The 27814-nt window shown below is 47.2% G+C and overlaps 1 protein-coding gene across 1 annotated transcript in view; it reads left to right on the top strand.

Annotated features, from left to right (window-relative positions):
• RYR3 (ryanodine receptor 3) overlaps positions 1-27814 on the top strand; it is a 491158-nt gene that overhangs the window by 318528 nt on the left and 144816 nt on the right. Inside the window, 7 exon segments of the mRNA XM_040620426.1 lie at positions 2238-2403; positions 8733-8819; positions 9222-9448; positions 10887-11682; positions 14226-14426; positions 19544-19646; positions 20784-20921. Coding sequence (XP_040476360.1) covers positions 2238-2403; positions 8733-8819; positions 9222-9448; positions 10887-11682; positions 14226-14426; positions 19544-19646; positions 20784-20921 — 1718 coding nt within the window.

Here is a 27814-nt window from a genome sequence, read left to right as displayed (position 1 = left end):
CAGGGACCTTTGGGAAAGCGTGATTAGTGTACCCATGCCTCCCACGGGTCTACTGAGTCGGGAAGGGTGGGGAATGCCACCAGGGAAAGAATCTCTGGCCAGTGGTGCCCCAAAGGTGACCCAGGAGACCAGGTCTTGTGTCCACCCAAGTGAGACTTAATAGAGTCTTTCCCAAACAGCCATGTTTGGTGGTGTAATAAGTTGTTTCTCAAGCTGACCTTTATCCCTACAAAGTCAGGAACGTTTTGCAGCTGGCGTTCTTTCAGTGCTCCTGGCTCTTCAAAGACTGGTGGCCAGAGAGCTCACGGAGCATCGCTGTGTTGTGCAGGACTGCGGTGGGAAGGTGGCGAAGAGCAGACTCTGGAAGCAGACTGCCTGGGTTTAAAACTGGGTTCCAGAACTTACTAGAGGTGGGACTTTGGACCACCTAGCCTTCCTGGGCCTCAGTTTACTCATCTATAACATGAGGATGATAGTTCGAGTCTCATAGAGTGATATTAGGGTTAAATGAGATAATACATAGAAAAATGCCTACAACAGTGCCTTGACCCAGACACTGAATAAATATTTATTACCACCGCTGAATGTCTATCCTGTTGCAAGACCCAGAAGAGATGCAATAAACAACATCCAACGTCTTGTTGGGTTGGGAAGGAAGCGTGCGAAAGCAGTCGGAAGTCTTTGCTCTTTAGCCAGAGTGGAAGGCAGCCGTGTCCATCCCAACTGGGTTTATTGCTCGAGTTTGCTGGCTCTGCCACACCAGACAGATTACATGATTTATCTCAGCCTCAGTGACCACATTTATTTTGAGAACCAACAGGTTAGCATCTAGAACAAGACCCAGGAGGTGGTAGGTACTTAGTATTCTTAGTTCTTTGTCTTGCGTAATAAGAAGTAAACACAGGATCGATTTTCAGTTTGGAGGCATTTCAAATTTGGGTCCTTTAAAATATGACCAAAGTGTGGCACTTCCCATTCCCACAGCTTCGATACAGTAGGAACAGAATTCTGTAGTAGGCTTCAGTGGACTGAGTACTCTCATCCCTGATAGGGTGGCTAATTTGGAAGTCTAGCAATGACTGTCACTCTTTGGAAAGGGCATCGTGCCCCAGTCCTGCCTGAGGGGCATTCACACTGAGAAACCAGCCCACTGCTGCCCCAAAGGAGAGAAGATAGGAGAGGAGGTGAACAGATGCTCACAAAGGGAATTTCCGGTCTCGGGGAAAGTGTTTGCTTCTAGAGCTGGAAGGACCCTCGGAGAATTCCGATCAAACCTTTGACTTTCCAAGGTCAGATCCGATTGGCCTTAGGGTGGTGAGAGGGGCTACATGAGAGCATCAGGTATACAGTCGCTCTCTTGTGTGCCTGAGAAGAAGTATTTTTATGGTATTTCGACCAGCTGGTTCCTCGAGTGTTGTGCACCAGGACTGGGCTTAGGAGAAGACCGAATTGTCTGTCTCTTGCCCACAGTCATGGTGACGGGCTCTGAGAATCACCCCTGCCTCTGTGCCACTTCTCCAGAGTCCACGCAGGATTTTCAGTCTTTCAGTTGAGGAATCAGACTTGGGAGCCTCCGTGTCTTTTTGGCTATTACCCTTGGCTTTTAAATATAAATGCCTATGATGGAGTTTACGCTGTGGGGGAGGAGGTAGACAGCCAGCTGAGAAAGGCACCCCAAGTTGGTAGTTACTGAAGAGCGCAGGGAGCAGAACTCCAGGGGGAGGGCCGGGTTGAATCGGTCAGGGAGGTGGGTGGGCCTCAGAGACCACTTGCGACCTACTTTGCAATGTGCCCAGGACTGCTGTCCTAAGGAGTGTGGGCCTCAGTTTTCAAATACATTACAGCCTTTTTCCCTGACCTTGCGGATTTTTGTTCCTGCCTTTTATACCACATCCCTGTGTAAAACGGCCTGTGGTGGCCGCCCTCTCTGTACCCCGTCTCCTGTCCTGAGGAGGCAACACCATCCCCACGATCTCGTTCAAAAAGGAGCCAGGAGACAGGTAGCAGAACAGTATGTTCTTTGGACCAAAGTATCCTGATAGATTGCCACATCCCTAAATTGAGTGCTCATGTCTGAGAAAATTGGGTTGAAGCTGAATGAATGTATTTAAGAAAAAAAGTTACTGGGGACTGACTGGAAAGCGTCATTGGAAGGTTTCTGGGGCATTTCGTTCCTGGACCTTGACTGCACACCGTCCCAGTCCAGATTCTGTGCTTTTCCTCTCTTTGGCTTCTAGTGTGAAACGCAGCAACTGCTACATGGTCTGGGGCGGGGATATCGTGGCCACCTCCCAAAGATCAAGTCGGAGCAACGTGGACCTGGAGATCGGCTGCCTCGTGGATCTGGCCATGGGCATGTTGTCCTTCTCGGCCAACGGGCGAGAACTCGGCACCTGCTACCAGGTAAGGGTGGCTCTGGGTCCCAGCCAGCAGCATCCCCGGCCGGCGTGTGTACGGCTCTACCCCTCACTCTCCGTATTCAGCGTCTCCACCACAGCATGTGGGGGTCGTGAGCCCCCAGTGTTCACAAGCCATCCAGGAAAAGAAACAGGACCAAAATGACTTCATTCTTACGGAGAGGAAATGGGAGGAAGGTATCATTATTTACTGGTTGATCAGATAGCCTGGTCGTCTTTCTAGAAGATAAGAAGGCTTTTCCTTGGTGATGGTCTCTAATAGGTGATTCATTTATTCTGTGAACATTCCTTGTGCAGCTTTCATGTTACCTGCACTATACAAGACACAGAGCCCAAAATGTGAGCAGAGAACTCCTTGCTTTAAGAAACTTCTGTGCTCAAAATACAGACTCATAAAAAATGACTAATGTGCCAGGGTATATTCCTTTTGCAAAAGGGTCGTTCTCATCTTATGCATCCCTTACAGGATCCTTTAAAAGTGCATTTGTATAAATGATGTGTTTCATTGACTGTGAGCTCTGATAGAACTACTCGGGAAAACCATCAATTGCACATGTGTAGGCTTACCCATCATTAACCACAAAAGCTTTACTCTTTGAAGCAGGATTTTCAGCCTTGATAGCCAGGTAAACTTGGGAAATGCCACGTATTATATCCTCTTTCTGATGTTGGCAATGGACGTTAGTGCAGGGCAACTTTAAAAAACACTTTAGAGAGAAACCCTTCTAACCAAGCATTTCTCATGATACTTAACCAAGAAACTTTTTTTTTTTTTAACTTTAACAATAGTAGTTTTCTCTAAGTCTGGAGTTCTACAAAGCATATCTGGAAAAGGCTAAATTAAATTTAATTTCTTTAAATTTCTATGTTCAACTTTCTCGATACTCCCAGGGTAGGTATATGGAGAGTGTCATCCGAGTTCAGAGAAGGACGAGCTCACCTCTATCAAGAGTGGTCAGGGAAATGTTCATTACAGAGAAACCTTGATTTTTGAAGCAAAAAAAAAAAAAAAAAAAAGAATTCTTCTGTGAGAGCGAGGGGAGGTATAGAAAGGTTGAAGAATGGTACAGGAGATACCTTCATGGAGATAGAGCAGCACAGGGTGTATTTGAGGAACAATGGCCAGCCTAGTAGGGGGCCTCTACGGTGAGCGCTGAGAAATTCATCTGGAAAGATAAGGAGCTATTGACAGGAATTGAGGAGCTCCTGAAGGTTTCTGAGCAGAACAGTGACACACGGTGTTTAAGGCAGCTTAGCTAACTACACCAGATAAAAAGCACCCCACTACTGTGTAAATGGGTAAAACGCCAGATTCTAAGTCAGCCCCATGGTCCAGCCTCCAGCTGAAAAGCCTCTTGACAGCCCTTTGTCAGGCCTGTGGTTGGAGAGATGGGCTCTAGAGGGGAGAGGTAAAGTAGCCGCCCCAAATCTGAATTGTTTGGTGACCAAGAACAGAGGGACCAAACCCTTCCTGGGTTCCGGGGACAGCATGCCAGCATGGGGGCAGCTGCCTCCTCTCCAGCCCCTCTCCGTCCTCCCAGGGAAAAAGTAGAACCATCCACACCACGCAGCAGGCTCTTCCAGCCCCTGGGGCCCAACCGGCCATGCCCAGCAAGAGGCCTTTGCAAAACAAGGCTTCGAGGCAGAAAGTAAAGTATTAGCCTTCTGGTACTTTCTCGTGATTCCACCCCCTCACCCCCAAGCCCCTGAGAAAATGCTTATATACATCACTGCTGTCCTTCAGAATCCATTAGCTTTTTCCCATTAACTTTTGAAATGAGTTTGACTGAAGGGTCCTCCCCGAGCTGCAGAGAGCTCCGAAGCCTCTAATAACTCTGAAGGCTAGCCGGGCTTCCGAGGTCCCTAAGTAAATGAAGAAAGAGGCCCGGGCCTTGGCAGCTGGAGAGACTCGCCTGCCTCGGGGAAGAGCCGGTGCCGTTGAGGAAATGTTACAACAGAGAGCAGGACCCCGTGGCCATTTGTATCGGGCTCTCACCGTGGTTCCTGGGTGACGTGGGGCTGGTCCCTTGTCTTCTGGGAGCTGCGAGCTGGCACCCGCCGCCCTGAGAGGCCTTCCTCCGCTGCATGCGTGCCCATCCTGCTGTCCCTGCTCGGTGGCCCCAGCCCTGCACCCCGCCCCGGGGCACCATGGTGGTGAACGGGAGGGTGCCAGGGCTCAGCCCCGGGAGCCCTCAGGAGGAGGCTCACAGCCGGCCAGCCCCCTTGTCATTCCAGGCGAGACACTGCCGTGTCCAGCCGTGCATCTGCTCCCCTGGCAGTGGGATGATGGTGACTCTGCAGCTGTGGCCATTTCCATTTTTCAATTATCTCAAGAGGCGCAGGGCAGCAATATTTACACACTGGCTTTCTGTTCAGAAAGGACCAGTAACCAGAATAACGAGGGGAGTGTTCTCTCAGATGGTGTTTCTAGACTGCCACCCCTGCCCCGTTAAATAACTGCTATGCAATTGGAAAACCTTCTCCTGTCGCACTTTATGTAACCATGGGAGGAATGAGAAATGAATGTATGTTCAAGAGCTGCTCCTGGGTTATTGCCACCCCAGCCACACTGCTCTGAGAGCAGAGCCAGCTACAAGACTAAGATTGACGAGGGGGGTTAGCTTTCAACTCAGGCCAGTCCCTATGCCCTGACTTTCACACATAATCAGAAATAGAATGTCTGTTATTGCCAGGACACGAGAGGTCAGCCAGTGAGAAACAGGTACCTTAAATACAAGAGGAAAAAAAACCCGTGGCACTTCCCTAGCAGCCTCAGATCTGGGCTGGTCACATGACAACAGAAACTCCCCATCCAGAACATCAGCTCCTTAAGGGCAGAGGCCAGCTCTCCAGTCTGTTGCCGTCCCTGTGCCTGAAACGGGACGTGGCACCCAGGACGTGCTTGCAAAGTATTTGTTGCTGAACTGGCCAGCTCGCCTGGGAGACCACTGTTACCGTCTCTTACTTGCTTCTTAACAAGTTACCATAAAATTCACAGCTTAAAACCAATACATGTATTATTTCACAGTCCTGGAAGTTTGGGTTCTCTGCTCAGGCTCTCAGCAGGCCAAAATCAAGGCATCCGCAGGGCCAAGCTGCCTCTCTCAGGTTGCTGTCAGGGTCCAGTGTGGTTGCAGACTGCGGTTTGAGGTCCGTTTTCCCTTGCCTGCCCTTTTCCTTCTCGCTCCTTACCTCTCTGCTCCCAGAGGTCCCCATATTCCTTCTCAAGTGGCCCCTTCGATCTTCAAAGCCAACGAGAGTGGGTCCTACTCTTCTCATGCTTCAGTCTCCCCAACTTTGCCTTCTGCTCCCAACAAGAGAAAACACCTTTTTTTTTTTTTTAAAGATTTTATTTATTTGAGGGAGAGACAGAGAGAGTGTGTGTGAGCACGAGCAGGAGGAGGGTCTGAGGGAGAAGGAGAAACAGACTCCCCACTGAGCAGGGAGCCTGATGCGGGACTCGATCCCAGGACCCTGGGGTCATGACCTGAGTGGATGGCAGACGCTTAACCAGCTGAGCCACCCAGGCGCCCAAAACGTCTGCTTTTTAAGCGTTCATGTGACTAGATTAGGTCCACAAGGTTAATCTCTCCATTTTAAGTTCAACTGGTTAGTAGGCTTACTTCCATCTACAGAATCCCTTTTGCCACGTACCATATGCGATCACAGGAATAACCCCAGGGGTCAAGAAGGCCTTCTAGGATTCTGCTGTCACACCCCCGGTTGCCATTTTTATCCTCCTCTACGCCCATCGTGAGCCCACACTTGTGTGTTCTTTTTTGAGTGCTTGAGCATAAAGTTCTGTTGTTCATCGTGGTGGGAGTACAGTCTGCATGGTAGAAATCAACCCGTCCCAGGGCGTCCTAAATGCTTTCAAAGCTCCTCCTCTTCGCAGGGGAGTTTGAGGAAGTTTGCAGGGACCAGTCCTAAGGGACTAGAAAACATACCACCCTCTTCAGCGTGTAGGTCCCAGTCCTAGTGTGACTTCATTCAGTGTAGAAAACCTTTGGGCTTAAAGCATGTAACTGCCCCATGAGCTCAGATTCGTGGGCTTCTTGCCCACGTGAAGTGTCCCAGCCACCAGAGCTCTGCTCCCTGAAGCTTACAGTGACTTGAGCGGCACAAGTTGTTCTAGATGTCACGTATCAGATATCTGAGAAATCTGGGGGCAGCCCAGGGAGGTATCAAATGAAAATTTCCTATTTGTGTCTCTCCTGGCTGCAAACTCAGGGTCTGGCACAAAGCAGACACATAATAGGTACTAAATCACTATTCATTAAATGTCCTTTACAAAGCTTATTCCAGACATGGCCAGGCAGTTCCAGCAGCTCCATCCCCACCTTTCGGTTTTACGGGTATTTCTCCATTCATATCGTCAATGGGTACCTGAAGCATTAGGCATAATCCAAGTGTTTATACCTAGCATGTGAGCCCCTGCCGCGCCCTGGGATGGGGTCACTGTGTGCTGGGCACAAGTCTGGTTTAACCAGTCTGATGACCTCTTTCATCATGAGCAGGTGTTAGCCCTAGACCACGTAGTCGTGTAAGTCACTCAGCCATAAAAAGTGTGTTCTTTTATAAATCTTATGTCTAAATGCATCAAAGAAATTCATTATTAAAAGGAAGCCTGTAACCAAATACTGTGACAAAAAGGACCCTCTGTGTTCGTTTTCTATTACTGCATAACAAGTGACCACTGACATAATGGTCTCACAGTTTCCACGGGTCTGGAGCGGGGGGCCGGGGGCTCAGCTGGGCCCTCCACTCCATTTCACAAGGCTGCAATCAAGGTGTCAGCCAGGCTGCATTCTTTTCCGCAGCTCAGGGTCCTTTTCTGAGCTCATGTGGTTGCTGGCAGAATTCAGTTGCTTGCGTTTGTAGGTTTGAGGCTCCATTTCTTGATGGCTGCACCCAGGGGCACCCTCAGTCCCATGATACCCACTGAAATTTCCCTCACGTGGCCTTTCACAGGCTCTGTGACAACAGGGTAGCTTCCTTCTCCAAAGCCAGGTGGAGAGCCTTCTCTCTAGTCGGCTGAGATACAGTCTTATATAATGTAGCCAGACCAAGGGAGTAACATCTCTATACCTTTGCCATATTCTGTTTTCTAGAAACATGACACAGGTTCTAGGGAAGGGGATTATACAAGAGAGCGACTCACTGGGGGCCACCTTAGGGTCTGTCCATGATACTCACCATTCCCTAACTGCAAGAGAGTGGCAAGAATTTCCTAATGTCTGTATTTACTTAAAGGCAAAGGACTTTGGCTGGTAGAATTAAAATCCCCTTTTTTTTTCTTCCATGGTCTTCCTAGTCTGATTAAAAACCCTCCAAGTGGGCAAGTGATAAATGGAGTCCCTGCTGTCATAAATAAATCCACACTCTTCACCATAGTGGCAGCTAGAAGACAGTCAGTGAATCCCACGCTATTTAACCTAAGAACTAGAATCATAAAGAGTGAAAAGGAGGTGGAGAGAAGTCCAGAGGAACCAAGTAAAACGGGGAGGTTTTAAGAAAAGGAGGCAGGCTCTGGAAACAGATTCTTGTGTTATTCCAGGGAAACACCTGCCTATAAACAAGCAGTTCTCAACCAGGGGCGTTTTTCCCTCTACGGGACATTTGGCAATCTTCAGAGACTTTTTTAGCTGTGTGAACTGTAGTGGGGGTGGCGAGTTCTACTGACATCTTCTGGGTAGAGGCCAGGGATGGTGGAAAATAACCTACAACGCACAGGACAGCCCCTACACAAAGAGTTACACAGCCAAAACTGTCAGCAGTGCTGAGGTCGAGAAGCCCGGCCATAAGACACCCCTTGGGCTTGCTTGATCAACGTCCCTTTGCCTTCAGAAATAACACTGAAGTCCTTGCACCACCCTCCCTGATCACCTTCTGTGGGCAGGAGTGATGAATGGTGGTGTTCCCTGCGTGCCAGGTGTCTCCAGGCTCTGTGAAGAGCCAGGACATCACATTGTTGACCCGTAGCAGCCATTGCCTTTGGGGCCATGTTAGTAGCTCCCTGCATGTGACTCTCCCTGTGAGCACTGGAGAAAGCTGTTGGCTGCAGTTAACAGAGAAAATGAAAGAATGGGAGATGATTCGGCCCCAAGTAGAGAGGGTGAATAAGGTGGGGGGCAGTGACAGTCGCTACCAATAGGCACCATTCTCAGAATTTCTGAGCAGTGGAGAATGACCCACCAGCTAGCTGTCCTCTGTCAGCTAAGGTTAGAATGGGGGTGTTGATTAAAACCCCCCATGACTTAGCCATCTGTGATTTTATGGTTCTGAGCAAACCTCCCGATGTGTTTTTGTTTCCAGGTGGAGCCCAATACCAGAGTGTTTCCAGCAGTCTTCCTGCAGCCCACGAGCACTTCCTTGTTTCAGTTTGAACTTGGGAAGCTGAAGGTATTGACCTGCCCCCTTATCCAAATAAAAGAAGGCAGCGTTGACCATGAGAGGGAATCCTAGGCCTCAGAAAACAGGGGAATCCCTTCTCATATACCACTTCACCGCCCCCCCCCACTAGGCCCCTATACTTGCTTATGAAATTCTTATGACAGAAGGTAGGTTCTCATTTTCCTTTCTCCCACTTCTGCTGGGTGCTGGAAGAATTAATTAATGCTAACATAACCCATTATGCAAGGTCTGAATTAGGCTGGTAAAGCCTTAGAGGTCTCAGGATTCATTTGTCTCTCTGTAGTTTATACTAACCATACTGGTGATCGCAGGCCAGGCTGTGTTATCCAGCAACTGCGCACCCGTGTTGCACACGTGTTTCCCTCTCACCGCCTTTCCGCCTTGCCCCAGAACGCGATGCCCCTGTCGGCGGCCATATTTAAGAGTGAAGAGAAGAACCCGGTTCCGCAGTGTCCACCTCGGCTGGATGTCCAGACCATCCAGCCCGTGCTCTGGAGCCGCATGCCCAGCAGCTTCCTGAAGGTGGAGACGGAGCGGGTGAGCGAGCGCCATGGCTGGGTGGTGCAGTGCCTGGAGCCCCTGCAGATGATGGCCCTCCACATCCCCGAGGAGAACAGGTAGTGGAGGGGCCCCCAGAGGAGGGGGCAGACCTGGCAGGCGGCAAGGAAAGGGAAGGAGCAGCATCCTCATGGCCAAGGGCTCTGCTCAGTCCGTTGACTTCCCAGAAACTTCAGTTTCTGTCTCCGCTTCTCACTTTCATTCTTCACTTAGACACAGGATATTCGCTGCAATATGCCTGCCACAAGCCTTTACCGTGGCTCCGAGTGCCTGCAGTCAGGAACATTTCCATCCCTTTAATTAAAAACTCCAACGTGACCCTGAAATCTATGTTATTAATGACAAGAATGGGGAAAATGAGGCATGCCAGCTTGCTTAGAGAAGCAAGAATGGGCTCCTGGACCCCTCTGGTTAAGGGGTACTCTTGGATTATGGCCTCTGTTCAATCCCAGCAGTCTCATTTTCTGGCCGTGGCCTTGGGTAAATAACTCATGTACCTTGCCTCCGTTTCTCGTGATACAGTAAAATAAATGACCACCCAAAGGACTGCTGGGAGAAACAAATGAAACTGTGTAGGTAAAATCCAGTCGAGTTTCTGTATGTAGTAAGAATTAAATAAATTTTATTGTTAACATATCACCCCTTGATCCGTTGGACGAAAAACAAAGTAATGGGGGGTGGAAGGATTTGACACCCGTGTGGCAGCCGTTGAAGTATTGGGCTGGGTCATGGACCGTGCAAGGCAGACTAGCCGAGGGAAGGAGTGGGAAAAGACAGGGGTCCAGCCAAGTAAGTCAATTGCAGAGGAGGCTGAGATCCATGATGTGGAGCAAGACAAAACAGAAAATTTAAGCAGGGCAGAGACTATGGGCCCCCACAGATGAGGGAGCAACACACAGACTTCTAAATAGGCTTCTCAGGTCAGGAAGGAGAAAGTGAATTGATTATGCCCCCTGAAATCAGGTGGGAAAGTGTTTTCTCTCTGGACAAGAATGCACGTGTGTTTGTTGTCAGAGGAGGGAAAGCCCCGTGGATGATGGTAGATTGGATGGTACTGATGTTGTAGGTGACAGATAGACAGAGGGCTTCACCCCCATCTTCTAAGGAGCTCTTGTCAGAAAGCAGACGTCCCCTTATACCTACAACTAAGAGGACCAAGTCCCCTCTATCACATACCTGAAGGTTTGCAGTTTTCCAGTTGGGAGGTTTTCCTTAATAAGGAGGACTTTCATATTTGGGAAACCAGGTCTTTAAGTCTTTCAGACTTTCCAGACTCTTGTAGTTAGAGAAGGAGGATTATCAGGAACTGGGTTATGGACCAGAACTGAGAAAGGAATGATGACGTGTGAGGGAAAGTGGGGTAGAGGCTCTTTCATCCTTCTGTCCCCTCTGCCCTCGTTGAGTTGGGTGCAATCTCTGGGGATTCAAAGAGAAGCACTCCACTGAACTCGGGCATATTTCTCCCCGTGGAGTGGCTCACTGCTTGTCCCCCCACAGGTGTGTGGACGTCCTGGAGCTCTGTGAGCAGGAGGACCTGATGCAGTTCCATTACCACACGCTGCGACTCTACAGCGCCGTGTGCGCCCTGGGAAACAGCCGGGTGGCCTACGCCCTGTGCGGCCACGTGGACCTCTCCCAGCTCTTCTACGCCATTGACAACCAGTACCTCCCCGGCCTCCTCCGCTCTGGTTTCTATGACCTGCTCATCAGCGTCCACCTGGCCAGCGCTAAGGAGAGGAAGCTAATGATGAAGAACGAGTACATCATTCCCATCACCAGCAGCACCAGGAAGATCCGCCTGTACCCAGACGAGTCCAAGAGGCACGGGCTGCCAGGGGTGGGCCTGAGAACGTGCCTCAAGCCAGGGTTCAGGTTCTCCACCCCTTGCTTTGTGGTGACCGGCGAGGAGCAGCAGAAGCAGAGCCCTGAGATCCCCTTGGAGATTCTCAAGACGAAGGCGCTGAGCATGCTGACGGAGGCCGTGCAGCACAGCGGGGCTCACATCCGGGACCCTGTGGGTGGGTCTGTGGAGTTCCAGTTTGTACCTGTGCTGAAACTCATCGGGACCCTGCTGGTCATGGGGGTGTTTGATGACGACGACGTCCGGCAGATCCTCCTCCTGATCGACCCCTCTGTGTTTGGGGAGCACAGTGCGGAGACAGAGGATGGAGCAGAGAAGGAGGAGGTGACCCAGGTGGAGGAGAAGGCAGTGGAGGCTGGGGAAAAGGCCAGCAAGGAGGCTCCAGTCAAAGGCTTGTTGCAGACCCGACTGCCAGAGTCCGTCAAGCTGCAGGTAACTCAGTGCAGCCAGGTTCCTGCCCTTAAAAAGAGCTGCGGACGGTGACAGTGCAGCCTGGAGGGGAGGCTGGGGCTCAGGGCACCAGCCTCAACCCCGGGTGTAGCAGTGACGCCGAGAGAGCATTTCACTGGTCATGCTTGTTTCTGACGTGAAATATACTCCCTAGGTCAAAAGAAAAATACTAATCCTTACCAATAAGGCATGTGCTTTACTTTTAAGATTTATTTATTTATTTGAGAGAGAGTGCAAGCGAGCGTAGGGGGGATGGGCAGAGGAAGAGGGAAAGAGAAACCCAAGCAGACTCCACACTAAGCATGGAGTCTGACATGGGGCTTGATCTCAGAACCCTGAGATCACAACCTGAGCCAAAACCAAGACTCAAGACACCTAACCAACTGTGCCACCCAAGCGTCCCAAGGCATGTGCTTTAGAATTGTTTTTATGGAACTAGTGATGGATTGGCCCTGATCTCACTTCTTACTTTTGGGACTAAATGGCTCCTTGGTGAGATCTGTCTGGAAAGGGGGAGGAGCCTTTGGCTGTGGAACAGACCGGAGGAACTGGCTCATAGGGCGGCCACACTTATCACCTGCTCTTATTTGTTGCCATGTTCTGATCACCGAGCCTATGGAGACCTGTTGCCCTGGCATTCAGGTCAACGGCCTTCTGAGCTAAGGAAGAGTCATGCTCACGTAAAGCTGCCCCCTGGGAAACCTCAGCATTTCCTAAGCGTAGTCTTACCAGGTGTAAGCTAGCATTGGTGATGCACTGAAGATGATAACTTTTGTCTTCTGGGCAGTGAGATAAGAGAAATGAAAATGAACAGAGCAGAATAGACTGTACCACAGAGTCAGGCTGGCTCGGGCATCCCTCAGCCACTTAGCAGCTCTGTATGCTTGCCAAGTCAGTAGCCTACCAAGGCCTTAGGTTTCCAATTTGTAAAATACGGATGATGATATAATAAAACATAATATTCAACTTTATCATTATAAAACACAGTATGAAATTATTTTATCATGAAACATAATAATCTCCAAATGACACTCTCTTACCCAATGTGATGGGATTGGTAGGTGGTCAGTCCAAACGCTGCATATAGAGAAGGATAACAAATTTTACCCAGTACCTTCAACAGTTTTATTAACACCTGTAAGTGTGCTCTTCTGATGTGGAGCCAAGACCTCTTCTTGAGTGTGAGTCCCCGACTGGCGTGGAGAGGCCTCCCTTTTGTGTCAGTGACACCTGTCACACACAGCTTGATGTGCATCATGGCCTGTTGGGGGGTCTCTAAGAGACTGTGGATTTAGAGCTAATTGGAAAGCAACCCAAGCACAGACTACTTCTAGAAACTAATGATTTCCCCCCAGTTTTTTGTAGTTGTCTAACTCACACCCAACTTTTACTATTTTTTTTAAAAAAAACAACTTGCCTTAGGGTGCCTGAGTGGTGCACTCAGTTAAGCGTCCGACTCTTGGTTTCAGCTCTGGTTGTGATCTCAGGGTTGTGAGATCGAGCCCCGCATCAGGCTCTGCGCTCAGCACAGAGTCTGCTTGAATTTCTCTCTCCCTCTCCCCCTCCCCCCCACAGGTCCTCCCTTTTCTCTAAAATAAATCTAAAAAAAAAAAAAAGAAAAGAAAACCTGCCTTTCACAGATGTTCCCTAGTCATTCACCTTGGTTGTCCCATTTCACCGGCACACGTTCCTTCTAATTAAATGTTGTCACTGTCATCACAAATGTGATGGGCATGTGCTCTGGGTCCCAGTGCGCCCGGCAGAGGCAGACCTGTGCAGATAAGCCAGAGACCGTCCTGCTGCCCAAGAGCACACCCGCGTCAGGGGCTCTGTGGTCTGTGCCCAGACCGCCTGGAGACTGTCTGTTAATCATGCGAAAGGTGAAGTGGAGATGGGTTAATAGAACTTCTGCTTTAATAAAAACACCTGGAACACACTGAGGTTTAAAGAAGGGAGTATGGCAAGTGCCCAGCACGGAGTCTGGCAAGTCGTGCTCACTGAGTTGTGGCTGTTGTGCTTCTTATTAGTAAAGGTTCGAATAGTGATAAGATTAGTAACAGTAACTGTCCGAAAGAACTAATGCCAGAAAAACAGTGCCAACAAACAAAAAGAAAGAAAGATGGAGAGAGGAACCAGAAGTCTATAGTACCCATCATCCAGAGCCAGAAGATGTCAGGAAGGATCCAGAACTCACCTGTGCAATTCAGTGGTGGTTTTCGCATAGAGGTGAGAGCCATGGAAGAACTCTCTTAGAAATGCTGTTCTCCCTCTCCACAGGCTGATTTATTCTGTCTTTGGTGAGCTCATTTTCCTGTTTTTCGCCGGGCCTTAGGATAAAGAGCTGGTGTCTGGATTCAGACTGACTTGGATTCAAGTGATGGCTCTATGGTTACTGTGTGACCCGGGGCAAGTCACTTAGAGCGCCTAAGTCTCAGTGTTACCCTCTGTAAAATGGGGATGTCAGCTGCTTCACCAGTGTACACCAAGTATTGTTAAATTAGCATAAATACACACTTGTGTTGCAGATGTGCGAGCTCCTCAGCTATCTCTGTGACTGTGAGCTGCAGCATCGAGTGGAAGCCATTGTCGCATTTGGCGACATTTATGTCTCCAAACTCCAGGCAAATCAGAAGTTCCGCTACAATGAGCTCATGCAGGCCTTGAACATGTCCGCAGCGCTGACTGCCCGGAAGACCAGGGAGTTCCGCTCCCCCCCACAGGAGCAGGTAAGAACCTCTTCCTGAGCCTCCGTGCCATTCCTCTGGAAGAACTTGAACCTCACGGAGCAGGGCACATGAAGCGCTTATGTGCCTGGGGCGGCCATGAGCTGTGGGTGATTAAATGATCCAGCACAATGCCAGGGGACAGGCCTGGTCTTATGCTAATGGCAATGAGAAACATCTGCCAGTTATCTTAGATGGGGAAGAAAACCCATCCCAAACTGCACATGGGCACGGCGTCCTCCCCTCCCTTGCTCACTTGCACCTGTTCCCTATCACTGAGTCAAAGACCACATCACTGTCAGGATCCAACTTTCACAGCAGCAGGGATCCGCCATTAGACAAATGTCTGTCCAGTCCTGCAGAAGTCACGACTGTCTGTCAGATCAGACTATGGTCAACCCTTCCCGATGAGTGGAGGTGCAGTCTTCCTCATCTAAGTGTCCTACAGCCCTTGCCCCATGACCATGACCCTCATAAACCTCCCAGCCCCCGGAAGCTAGGAGAACAGGGCTGGGCAAGTGAGGTCCCTTCTGTGAGGTGTTGTCTTCAGTCAGTACCCCCACCTTGTGGTCAGCCTTGCCCAGGTGGGAAGGCTGCTTTGAAGAGACGGAGAGCCCTTGTGAGCAGCTTGCAGAGGACAGGACAGGACAGCTGGTGGAACAGTAGTTTGCATTTGTCCCACTGCTTAGCTGTTCCCGTATATCCTGCAGGCTGCTTGGCCCCAGCGCCCTCAGTGTTCCAAGCAGAAGATCTTTCAGTGAAGAAATTTGTTTTCGGTCTCTGAAACCAGATCTTTGGATCTTATCTATATTGAATAAGCAGCTTAGCCATAAATTGTTGTCAGTATAATTACCACCATTTGGTATAATGATACAACTAGATATTTATACTGGCTTAAAAATGAACCACATCTCTTGGTTTTTAAAAGATTCACTTGAATGATACTGGCCTTGAAAAAAGTAGGCAGAGCTTCTCATCTCTTTGCTGGAGGCAGAATGAAAAAGCCCTTTCAGTGGACGGGAGGAGGTAATTCGCATCACGCTGAGCGCTGAGCGAGGTGCAGTGAGCCTGAATTACTCTTGAAGGCTTTACAGATGTTGTCAGGCTGCCTTTAGACTGGCAACAGGTTTCCCATTTTGTTGGGTAAATGCTGACTCGTTTTGTGAATAATGGGAAGGGAGAACAAGGTGGTGTGTGGTCCTGTTCTGGCTTCCCCGTCACTGGCTGTGTGGTCTTGGGCAGTTGCCTTCCACGTCTCGGTGTTTTCAGCTGCAAAACAAGGGTGTTTGTATCTCCCTCCCTCCCTTCTCGTGAGGATCCCATGAGATAATACATTTAGATTGCTTAGCGGGATACCTGACCTACAGTAAACATTCTGTACATGCTGTCATGAGCTTCCATGTTGGGGGATCTGCATTTGCCTCATGTTCTATGACCTTCTGCCCGTGACTCACTTCTACCAGTGAGTAGAGTGTATGTCTGTTTCCTGAGGCATCTGCTTAACCCAGCTAGGATACGTTGTCTGTCTAACACTGTCCTCGTGGACATAGCTTAGGATCCTGGCTCCTGGAAGCGCCATGCTGGCTCCACCTCTCCTCTCCCCTGCTGCCTCCTTACCTTCTTCTCTGCTGTCCCCAGGGCCTACCAGCACTTCCTCCTTTAGCCTTCCCAGTAATCCAATGGACCATCATTTCAGATTTGTTTCAGACATTTGTAACTTGAGAAATTCTTCCCTAAATGTGTTAAACCAATGACTCTTGGGCCGACCTCAGAATCTCCAGAAAGACTTAATAAAACAGATTGCTGATTCCTCCCCCCTCCGGGCTTCTAATTCAGTAGCTCTAATGTGAGGCCCAAGAATTTATACTTTTAGCAAGTATCCAGGTGACACTGATGCTGCTGGTCTAGGAATGAAATGAAAGAAGGGACACTAATTGCTATCAAATTCAGCTGTCCCACCTACTGCCCCTCTCAGTATTCATTTCTAGAAGGAACCTACTAGCAGAGCTCTCTAAAAAATTCAGAAATGAATATCAACAAAGGAGAATTTAGAGCAATTTCAGGGGATGGCAATGCAAAATCACTTGGAAGATTGGATGCATAAGTATTAGAATTTTAAAACCATGATATGATTCTCTCATCCTTCTGTAACCTTTGAGGTGAAAATGAAGGTTTTCAGGCTTATATTTATGTAGTATAGAGAGATGAAAAAAAACCTATACTTGGGGGTTGTTACCAAGTACAAAAGTAGGCAAAACTAAGATCAGTTCGGTGGCTGTTGGCAAATTAGCCAGGCATAGTCAGTAAGCCTTTGACTTTAAAAAGGGCATCATTAAAGTGTATGCCGTATGGAGGAGAAAATTCAGCTCACTCCCCATTTGGTTTTCTGCCCTGCAGGCTGGTGGGCCCCAGGTTCCCAAGTGTTCTACCTAAGGAATGATCTTTAAGCAAAGAAATTAATTTTTGACTCCCAAGCTAGATTTTCAAATCTTATTTTTATTTAATAAACAACCTATCAATATATGTTAATATAATTACCATGTTTTAACACCGTGGAACAACCAAACAACCACAAAAATTACTTTACTAACCTGTTTTGTGGATATTATTTTATTACAAACAGTACTTCTACCTACTTCCAAAAAATTGTTTGCAGTAGTAGCTTTAAATAAGAAATAAGGGGGGGCGCCTGGGGGGCGCAGTCGTTAAGCATCTGCCTTCGGCTCAGGGCGTGATCCCGGCGTTATGGGATCGAGCCCCACGTCAGGCTCCTCCGCTATGAGCCTGCTTCTTCCTCTCCCACTCCCCCTGCTCGTGTTCCCTCTCTCGCTGGCTGTCTCTATTGCTGTCGAATAAGTAAATAAAATCTTAAAAAAAAATAAGGATCTTCCTAACAACATTAAATATGGTTTTTCATGGTTTAATAAAAGAGATTGTGAAGTTTTTAACCTAGAAATCCTAAACAGAAAGTACCTTTGCCTGGTATTCGGGTTACCCTGCCTGAGGCAGCGAAATGGACAACATCTCCTCTAGCTTTGCTTCTGTCCCCCAGATATTCACTGACTTGGGGTTGTGGGTCTTTGGAAAGAATTGAGACATTCCCAGATATGAGCAGGAAATGAATGACTTCATTTTCACCAACTTGTCATTAGTCTCTGATAGCATTTCTTTAATTATTGATGTAGGCAGCAAAGCAAATACGTGACTTTTCCATTAACAGAAATTTCCTGGTTTTTTTCATGTTGTATTATAGTGGTTGTCATACTTTGAAATACCATTTGCATTCATCATTACTTCAAGATCACAGTGGAAATGAGACCTGCCACTAGATTTTTTTGTCTAATGAGTTAATAAACAAGCACATATGTTCCTATACCACAGGTTTCTTTTAATGGTCTTGATAACTAGATTTCAGTATAACTGTTTCTTTATGTAATTTTCTATATTTTATGGTATGTATTCAAAATAATAATATGAGAAATAATCAGGGTTTCAACAGACCATCAGAATGGTCCATGGCGTAAAAATAGTTAAGAATCCTTGAGACAGGGGTGCGTGGGTGGCTCAGTTGGTTAAGCGTCTGCCTTTGGCTCAGGTTATGATCCCGGGGTCCTGGGATCGAGCCCCGCATCGGGCTCCTTGCTCAGCAGGGAGCCTGCTTCTCCCTCTCTCTCTGCCTGTTGCTCCTCCTGCTTGTGTGCTCTCTTGTCTAACGAATAAACAAACAAAATCTTTAAAAAAAAAAAAAAAAGAATCCCTGAGAAAAAACTATAAAGGAAACGATGATAGTTTACACGTTAAAACGTACATGTCAATAAAAAAGTCCTATAAAGTTAAAAGCTCACTAAATCCCAGGAAATATATTTGGAGTTTATGTTACAAAGAGTTAATAGTCTAGGGATGTGCAAAATACCAATTAATTTTTAAAAAGAAAATTACTAACAGAAAAATGGAGGAGAAACATGAACAGGAAATTTATAAAATATGAAATAGGGGCATCTGGGTGGCTTGGTTAAGCATTCGACTCTTGATCTGAGCCCAGGTCATGATCTCAGGAGTTCAAGCCCTGTGTTGGGCTCCACAGTGGGTGTGGAGACTACTTAAAAAAAAAAAAAAATGGTCCTTAAGTATGGAAAAACAAAATTCAACCTCACCAATTAAATGCAAATTAAAGCAACAGGGATATGACATTTTTCACCCATTAAATTGGAAAATATTTGAAAATGTGTTAACTCTCATTACCGTAATAGAGATGGCAAAGTAATACACACTCTTATATAAAATTGGTAATAATGCAAATTGTTGTGAGCCTTCTGGAGGGTGATTTGGCAATTCATATCAAAAGCCATTAAAATACGCAAATCTTTTGATCCAGTCATTTAGCTTCTAGGAGTTTATCCTGAAAAAAAAAGGATCAGAGATGTGAACAAAAATTATATAAAAAGAAATTCAAACAAACTTTATAAAGACAAGGAAATGGAAACAATTTAAATATAACAAATCATTAATTTTATGTACATTTTCATTAGTTGCTATGCATCCGTATGATGAAATACAGTGTACCTATTAAAAATCAGTAAAATAAGAAAAGGCTCAAGATAAATTGTTAAGTGGAAAATCAGACTTCAAAAATGTTTAGAGTATGATCTCAATCTGTACACATAAAGACTGGGGGATACTAGCTGAATGTGGTTTTCTTTGGGCAATTGGATCGCAGTACATTTTCTTTAGGTATTTCCAAATTTGGTGCAATTAATAAATAACCATTATAATCAGAAAAAAGTGAAAGCTACTTTTAAATGTTGGCCATCTTTTTAAGATTTTATTTATTTGAGAGAGGGAGAGAGCATGCACACACAAGCAGGGGGAGGGGCAGAGGAAGAAGGAGACTCCCCGCGGACTAGGGAGCCCAACGCAGGGCTTGATCCCAGGACCCAGGGATCATGACCTGAGCCAAAGGCAGACGCTTCACTGACTGAGCCACCCAGGCGCCCCTGTTGGCCACCTAAAAGAATTTGAGTTGGACAAAATTGGCAAAGAATGTTAGGTGTCTAAGGCAGGATCTGAGTTCTTTGACCAACACTGAGAACCAACTACCCATTCTTCTTTGTCCCTCAAAGATCAACATGCTTCTTAATTTTCAACTGGGAGAGAATTGCCCCTGCCCAGAGGAGATCCGGGAGGAGCTCTATGACTTCCATGAGGACCTTCTTATTCACTGTGGTAAGCTTCTGAGATGAAAGCTATTTCAAAGACAAGTCTGTTCCTGATTCCTCCATTAGAAGCTAGTGAGGGTTGGGAAGAAAGTTTGCTATTTAAAGGTGCAGTTAACCCTTGAAGAACATGGGTTTGAACTACGTGCGTCCACTTAAAATGTTTTTTGTTTCCATAAATAGAATACTGTACATGTATTTCTCTTCCTTATGATTTCCTTAATAACATTTTCTTTAGCTTTCTTTATTGGTAGAATACAGTACATAATACATATAAGATTTTAAAATAAATGTTAGTTTAAAAAATGTGTGTGTGTTTTGACTGTTTATTATTGTCAGTAAGGCTTCCCATCAAGGGTATGTTATTTATAGTTAAGTTTTGGAGAGTCAGAGTTCTATGTGGATTTTCCACTGTGTGGGTGAGGGGCACCCCTAACCCCTGCATTGTTCAGAGGTTAATGGTACTATACTAATTGCTCAAGAAATTATTCTACCCAAACTACTTCGGTCAGAGAAGCTATAGAAAATAATTCTGGCATAACATATGACGGAAACTCCTGAGAAGAAATTTTGTGAGATAGTAGAGAGTGAACAGGATTTCTGAAGAAGGAAAATAATCCATACTTATATAAACCTCCCCCACTTGACTTAGATAATTGGACCCTGTTCCCAGCTGAACCAAGATTCTGATCCCCTTTGCTTCTTAGCTTTGCAGTGATATAAGAATGATAACTTCTTCCTTAAAGATTTCTAAGCCAGCTGTCCCTACTTTAATACATAATTGCTGATTTTAAATGATTCTCAACATTTGTGCTGCTTATGCATGGGTGGATTGACTAATGTATAAATAATAGATGGTCTTTTCATCTGAAATGACTCAGTTAACTTTTTCTTTCTAGATACTCCAGAGCCCTTTTGGAGTATAGGTTAGAAAAAGTTAAGTGTGGGGTTTGAAATTACTTGATGTTCTTATACAAGTTTTAAAAACTTGTCAAAAGATATCATAGAAGTAAATACTTATGGGGAACTGCCTATAGTATCTTTAGAAGGTTCCAGAAGGGTGGGAAGCAGAGACTTTATGTTCTTTCAATGATTGGGTGGTTTCATGTACTGTTCAAGGTTTTCACTCTGTTCTGTGCCTTGCTAGGCGTTCCCCTGGAGGAGGAGGAAGAGGAGGAGGAGGACACCTCCTGGACTGGGAAACTCCGTGCCTTGGTGTATAAAATCAAAGGCCCTCCCAAGCCTGAGACGGAACAGCCAACAGAAGAGGAAGAGAGATCCCCTAGTAAGTGACCATGCCTTTCAATCACAGTCCTCCCGGCACAGTGCTCTTCTGTGACATAATGAAGGGAACAGGCTTTCTGACAGCGCAGTCGCCGACGCTTCGAAGGAGGCATCTGGGCATTCTTTTATAACTGGTGGTGGTTCCTGTGTATTTGGGGCTATGCTTCTGGACTTACTTTCAGAGTCTTCTGAAACCTGAGGGATCTATTATTTTGGGTCTGCTCTTGTCTGTCTAGTTAAAAATGCCTGTAAACAGGTTTCTGTTCCTCTTTGAGGTTTCCATTGTCTTCCTCCTGTAGCCATTGTTGTTTTTGTCACCTCTGCTTGTGGTTCCTTAGCATTGCAAATTGCCTCCACGAGAAAATTAAATAGTGACACAAGGAGAGGAAAAGAAATAGGATGTGGGCTTTGATGGGGGTCAGTTTTGGATTTTGGCTGTGATTTTCATAACGTAGCATCCTAGAGGACTTTGACCTTGAGTTTTTCAACAACACCAAACCTTGTCCAAGTTCATCTCTCTAAGCCTTATGGTAGACACGACTCCTACCGTTGTGACTCATGTTGAAACAAGACCATAATTTGTTCTGTAGGGCAGTTTACTGTCTATAAACCGTTAACATTTCGAGAAGAAGATTGTGTATTATATATAATCGGGATGCTCTTTAGTACCAAATTCTGCAAATATTTCATTTGTCTAAAGAAGGAATTTCCAAGCTTTAGCATAGTTGCCTTTTATTTTGTCCCTCTTCCTATCCATTTTGGAACATGCTTTCAAATCAGAGACTAGAGCAATAGCCAAGCTGTGATTGGATTGTCTGAAAACACTACACTGGGGTTCGTACATCTTACTGCCCTTTATATTGACCTTCCATCTTTGTCAGAATATCTCGGAAGGGAAGGCAGCCTCACCATTTTTACGCACGAGTGCTGAAGCCTCTGGAAAAGTGTGGGGTACATGGCAGCACTTGCACCGGCAACCCTTCCTCAGTGCTGTCCGTCACCATGGAAAGGGTAGGTCTTTGATGAGGACGTGCCAGCAGGATTCTAAGGGCACAAAATGAGTTTAGATCCCCTTTGTGGTTTCTGCCAAAGCAGAACTAAAAATAGACTGAGCCGACCCATATTACCTGCTGAGAGTCTGTTTTGAAAGTGGATGCTTCTTCCTAACGTGATGTATCATAACTGGGGGTCCCACAAGGTGACCATTTCATGGTAGGAAATGGAGTCCGATGAACTCACTTGGCTGTGTGAAGTCTCCCTAACTCTAAGGAAGAATGGTGCCCAGGCTCCAGATTGCGGTCTTCAGCACTGCCGCCTCGGGCCTCAGGCAGAAAGACCCTGTTCTGCCCCTTCTAGTAGAAGGTGCAAACACGGCCGCTCCACTGGGAGACTCCATGTCTTCTCCTCATGCTGCTTCCCTTCCAGAAGGAGAATTGTGAGAGGTTCACACGTTGTGGTATAAGTCTCCTATCCTGGACTTCCAGAAATAAAAATGAAGGTGGTCAAGCTTGTCTGGTTGTCAGCAGATGAGTTCCCTGGCCAGATGTTCCAGAGACAGAAAGTCCCTCACTCAGAGCTGATGTATGAAGAGAAAATCTTGGGAATGGCTTAACTGCCACACCCCCAAAATTGTTTTTAACCAGTGGGATGGAGACAGTGTTTCTGAATACATAGCCAGTTGTGATAAAAGGGTCAAAATACTTTAAAATATTAGTAACTTTGTCCACGTTATTACTTATCTGATTTTTCTTCCCTTGCATTTGATAAACTATTAAAAGTGCAGATAATGACATGGGGTAGTGAATTGACAATTCACCGAATACTTCACAGGTATCAGTTTACTACTGGTGGGTTTTTTCACTCCTCTATTGTAGAGTTGGTGAAAATAGGACTCTGAAGAATTAAGGGATACTTGTTCCTTTATTCTCTCTACCACTACCTGGCTCCAGAACAATTTCCAGGTGACTGAATGTCACCAGTCCAGGGTAACCAAGATGAGTAAGGCTGGGACTTGCTTCACGTTTTCTGACTCTGGCTCCATGCTCTTTCCATTGTCCCATGAAGCCCCCAACATCGCTATTACAAACAGAATGTTTTTTTTAAACCATCATCTTTTTATCTGGCTTACTACACCTGTGAGGTGACTCACAACTACGACTCACTGTTACATGTAGGAGATCTAAAGCCACCAGAATTCAAAACTCTAACATGCCAAAGTTGACCAAGCCAGAGATTCATACTCACAGTTGTCAGGGTAGGGGGTGCAGTCTCTCCTCTATGAGCAGTTGGTGTCAGCCAGACAACCTGCAGGAAAAGTTCAGCTTTTCGAGGCAAGAGGAATCCACAGTGTTCTGAACCTCGTGAGAATCCTGATAGCTGGCTCAGAGTTACGGGGAACTGCGTAAACTAGTGAAAGTTGTTACAGTCTTTATCAAAACATCATACGATAATGAAGAGGTAGGAAAGATCCAACAATAGCAGCCCGCCATACTAAGTCACATTTCTTTGGCATATCCCAATCCAGCAAATTCCCAGGAAAATCTTTTGCCTGTTAGTTCTAAGCCAGGGCTTCTCACACACTACAGTGGAAGCAGGGTTTCCATGAATATAAATCTGTTGCCACTGAGTTATTCCTCCAGAAGAGACCAACCAGCGATTTCCGCTAAATTCTGAAATTAACCAAATCAAGATCGCCTGCCACTGTACAGCTCAAAGTCGGTGCATTCCTGATCTGTCATTCCCTGAATGCTCTCTCCGTGGAGGTTTTTCTATCATCTTCTCTCTACAAAGAAAGCTGCCACTTGTGTCTGCTCTTGCCCCATCACTGAGTGGCCTGAGAGCCCTAACCGAAATTTTCTCCCGCCTGAGTGCTGCAGCCTGTTGAGTGATGCAGAGGACAAAAGTCTGCTGCTCGCCACAAAGATAAGTCCGGGGCCCAGCACAAATACTTGCCCACAAAATGAGACGGCTTGGTGGTAGGTCCATCTGTGGTACCTGGGCAAAATTTGTAAGCCTGGTCAGAGTCTCTCCAAACAGCCTCCCCCTGTGACGAACGTGCAGACCCACCTTCTCCATGAAGTCTTCTTTCAACCTCATCCTCCATCCTTCTTCCCCCACCATTTCATGGCATTTCTAAAAGGGCACGTATAACCTTCCACCTTGCGTGGAGTATCTCTGTCCCTGTCTGTTTTCTTTACTGTCCCTGTCTTTGTGCTCGGACCGTATCTTCCCCGTTTCCACATTTAACTCTGCCACAAATCTGACCTCCAGTGTAGGTTAGTCATGGGAGACTCATGAAGATGAAGAAAATGAGGACCTTATAAACAATGGAGGAAACAGGTATAGACAAGAAACTCGATATAATCATGAGTTTGGATATGCTAAAATAAAAGTGTAGATAAAATACAGCAGGTGGCCAGAGAGGAGGAGTTGGCCAGATTCCATAAAGAATGTGGATAAGTAGATAAAGTAAGAAGGGAAAGACATTTTTGATGAGAAGAGCTGCTTTGACAAAGCCCCAGGCAGAAAAGTCCAGGTCATATGCCAGGAGTGGCAACCAGGTGAGACTGGTTGAATTCTAAGAGGAATGGAATGGGTAGAGTGGAGGGCTAGGGTGGTGTTAGGACCGAGTGGCTTGGAAATCCAATCGTGAAAGTACATTCAGCCTTAGAGTGTGACATGTAAGTCATCGCCATGTATCTTATCGTACCTGGCCTTACAGGTGCAGGGAGGGGGGTTAGCATTTACCTGGTAACCACGGAGTCCTGAGCACCGTGTGAAGCCGTCATGTAAGGCTCACCAGATGCAGTAGATGAAGTAGGCGGTTTTATTCCTATTCGATAGTTGAAGAAACTGCAGTAAAGACAGATTAAGGAGCTTGGCAGGGTCACACAGTGGTGGCACGGAAGTTCGAACCTTTGTCCACCTGAGTCCACCTGTCAGCGTCTTTATTTATATAATAATGTCTTGCCCTCCCCCCCACCAGGCAGTGGCTATGAAAGGTCCTTGAAGACCAAATGATTCATTTACTCAACAATAGTGAGATAGTTACGAGCATAAGGCTCTAGACTTAGGCTACGTGGTCTTAAATTCTTGCTCTGCTACCGAATATCTGTGAGATGGAGCATGTGGCAACTTCTCTGTGCCTCTTTTTCACATCTGTAAAATGGGCGTAGCCCTAATACCTTATTTGGTTGACATGAGGCATAAGTTAAAAATCCAAAATGCTTGTAAGTGTGCCTGGCACAGAGTACGCACTTAATATTAACTATTTTCGGCTATTGAAATGTTTGTCAATGACCCCCTGTATCTCAGGCACTGCATGAGGCCCCAGTCAGCTCTGCTTTAGCAAGACGGCAATCCAGAGGGTCGCAGTGCAGGGTCATCGGGGGTGTGGAGGCCCGCTGGGATGTCACTGCAGTGCTCTAGGTGAGAGCTTCTGAGGACTCAGATAAGTATGGTGCAGTAGGCAGGATGATGGCCCCAAGGAGGTCCACGTCCTAATCCCTGAAAAGCTATAAGTTTAAATGGCAAAGGGAAATTTAAGGTGTGGATGCAATTAAGGTGGTTCATCCGCTGGCCTTCGAATAGGGAAGTCTGGATTCCTGGAATAGACCCAAAATAATCACCAGGCACGGTGCTGGGCACTTGCCATCGCCTCACCTGATTTATCCTCACAGCAAACAACTAGGTACAGTGACAGCCGGGTGCCCATTTTGCATGCCAGGCCAACAAAGAGAGCAGCAAAAGAATTAGGACAAAGTTCCTGCAGGAAGTTAGAAGGAGGCCCAGACTGGGGTCATGTTCCATACGCAGGGCCCACACTNNNNCAGAGCACCATGCAGGGGTGCCCTGGCCGGGCCGTGGGGCTGGAGGGACAGGACTGGGGAGCGGTGACCTCGAGGATATGCAGCCTGTTGCCCACCCCATCCTCAGTTTCTTCTTCAGACTGAATACACACAGGAACTCAAATAAAAGTGATTCAGTTACTTTCCCAGCAGAGTACAGACAGAGGCCGCCAGTCCCGAGCCCATCCCCTGCACCCCGAGTTCATGTCAGGGATTCCCCTCCGGAACACATGAGCAGCTGCAGCTGCCCTCTGTGCTCTTTTCCCCATCGTCATCATCGTCGTCAATGGTCATTTAATCGCGGGAATGTTTTTGAGAAAGTGATTATGAGGCTGGTTGACTGATTTCAAAAACAACAGGCTAATTATCTCCATATGATAGATGCGACCCCAGAGAGCCGCGGAGCTGACTGGCGGAATCGGGCCAGGCTGCTGGAGCGCAGCGTGCGCGTGGCGGGCAGGATGGCCTCGGGGACTAAAGGGGTGTCCAGCCCGCTGGGGAAGCAGTCCTTCCCCACTTGTCTCCACCTGCGCAGATGGGGAGGCTTGGGCCAAGGCAGAAAAGCACTGAGGAGGGACATTTAGAAATGGGTTTAGCAGAAATATACATCGGCCACTTGACTGTCCACGCAGCCTTCCCTGAGAGCCACGTTCAAGGCTGCCTGATGGGGCCTGTGGGTCCACACCCTTGTGTGTGGGGGCTCCATCTCCTGTACTCCTTCTCGGGTGCAGCACTCACTGCCATGGCTGCCTCGGCAGACCACCTATTTACAGGGGTCTTTCCTTGTTTCTTAAATTGGAGCGTTTGCCTACATAAGAGATGAAGTGAGGATTGGGCTAACATGGCCATGACTGTGGGGAAACTTGGTCCCTGCCATACCTGTCTTTTCTTACACAGTGGTCGCGTGGATTAAATGCTAATTCAGCACAGGGTCTGATCCACAGGAAGCTCTTAGTGAATGTTGGTACTATTATTGTAATGAGAAGTAGAAGGTTGTAGCAAGCAGCTTGACCTTTTACCCTATTCCCCCACCAGCGAAGCCAATAAAGGAGACACGTGTACACGTCCAAAAATTAAATGCAGAGTTGGGTCGAGCAGGAGCTGGGTGCTCTCGTGGGTGGTCAGCGGCTTGCGGCACAGCCTGGGACGGACCCTGCACTGTCGCGCGCTCCTGGGTCTCTGGCAGCAGTCCCATTCACGGGCCCTGATGACACGGGGGGTACACGGAGCAGCACCAAGAACAGCACTCCACGCACTGTCTCTACAGGCCTGTCCTTCCGGGTTCTCTGAGAGCCTCGTAACCTTGTTCTCCATGATCCCAGTAACAACCTCGTTCTTGTGAAATGAAGCCTAAGCGGCACTTGCTACACGGCCGGGGCCAGAGAGGCACCGGGAAAGCACACCGAAATTAGCCTGAGGAGTTTTCCAGCTCTCTCAGAGGTGATGGGTTTCACTTTCTCCCTGACCTTCTCTGCTAATCAGTAGTAGGTATTTGGCCGCTTTGCAAAGCAGACCAGACTTTCAGCCCACGGGAAGCTCTGGGGCACAGAGCAGAGGGCATGAGACCTTCCCTTTCAATCTTACCCACTAGATCAAGAGTGTGTTAGGGTGCCGTCTGACCCCTGACAGGGGAGGGGTCCTTTATCTGTCAGCAATCAAGTCAGTCATCAAAAGGTCATCAGGGTCCACTGCTCATCTCCCCCACATGAGTGATTAGTGGTGTGGGACGGTGTCTCGACGGTAGCCACTCACTGTGGTCAGTGACCGCTAGATTCAAAGGTTTTGCTTTATTTCTTTGATCTCCGGTGTTAGTAAAAAGCAAGCTGGGTAGCTTTGTAATAGGGCTGGTGGGTATTAAAAGTTGGGGGGTAAAATTCGTGGCGCTCACTACCTTAACCCAGTGAAGCCATAGGTGTTCATTTGCCATTTAAATAAATTAGTACAACCCTTTCAAGGTAGACCTGGAATTCTAGAGTATTAAGCCATCTGTGACTTGGTAGAAGTGGGTAGAGCCACAGAGAGGTAAAGTGACTTGACCAGGGTCACA

This window comes from Ursus maritimus, unplaced genomic scaffold (assembly GCF_017311325.1).
Source record: "Ursus maritimus isolate PB19 unplaced genomic scaffold, ASM1731132v1 scaffold_35, whole genome shotgun sequence".
Taxonomy (NCBI): Eukaryota; Metazoa; Chordata; class Mammalia; order Carnivora; family Ursidae; genus Ursus; species Ursus maritimus.
The sequence above is the reverse complement of the archived record's forward strand: the minus strand, read 5'-3'. Positions and strand labels throughout refer to the sequence as shown.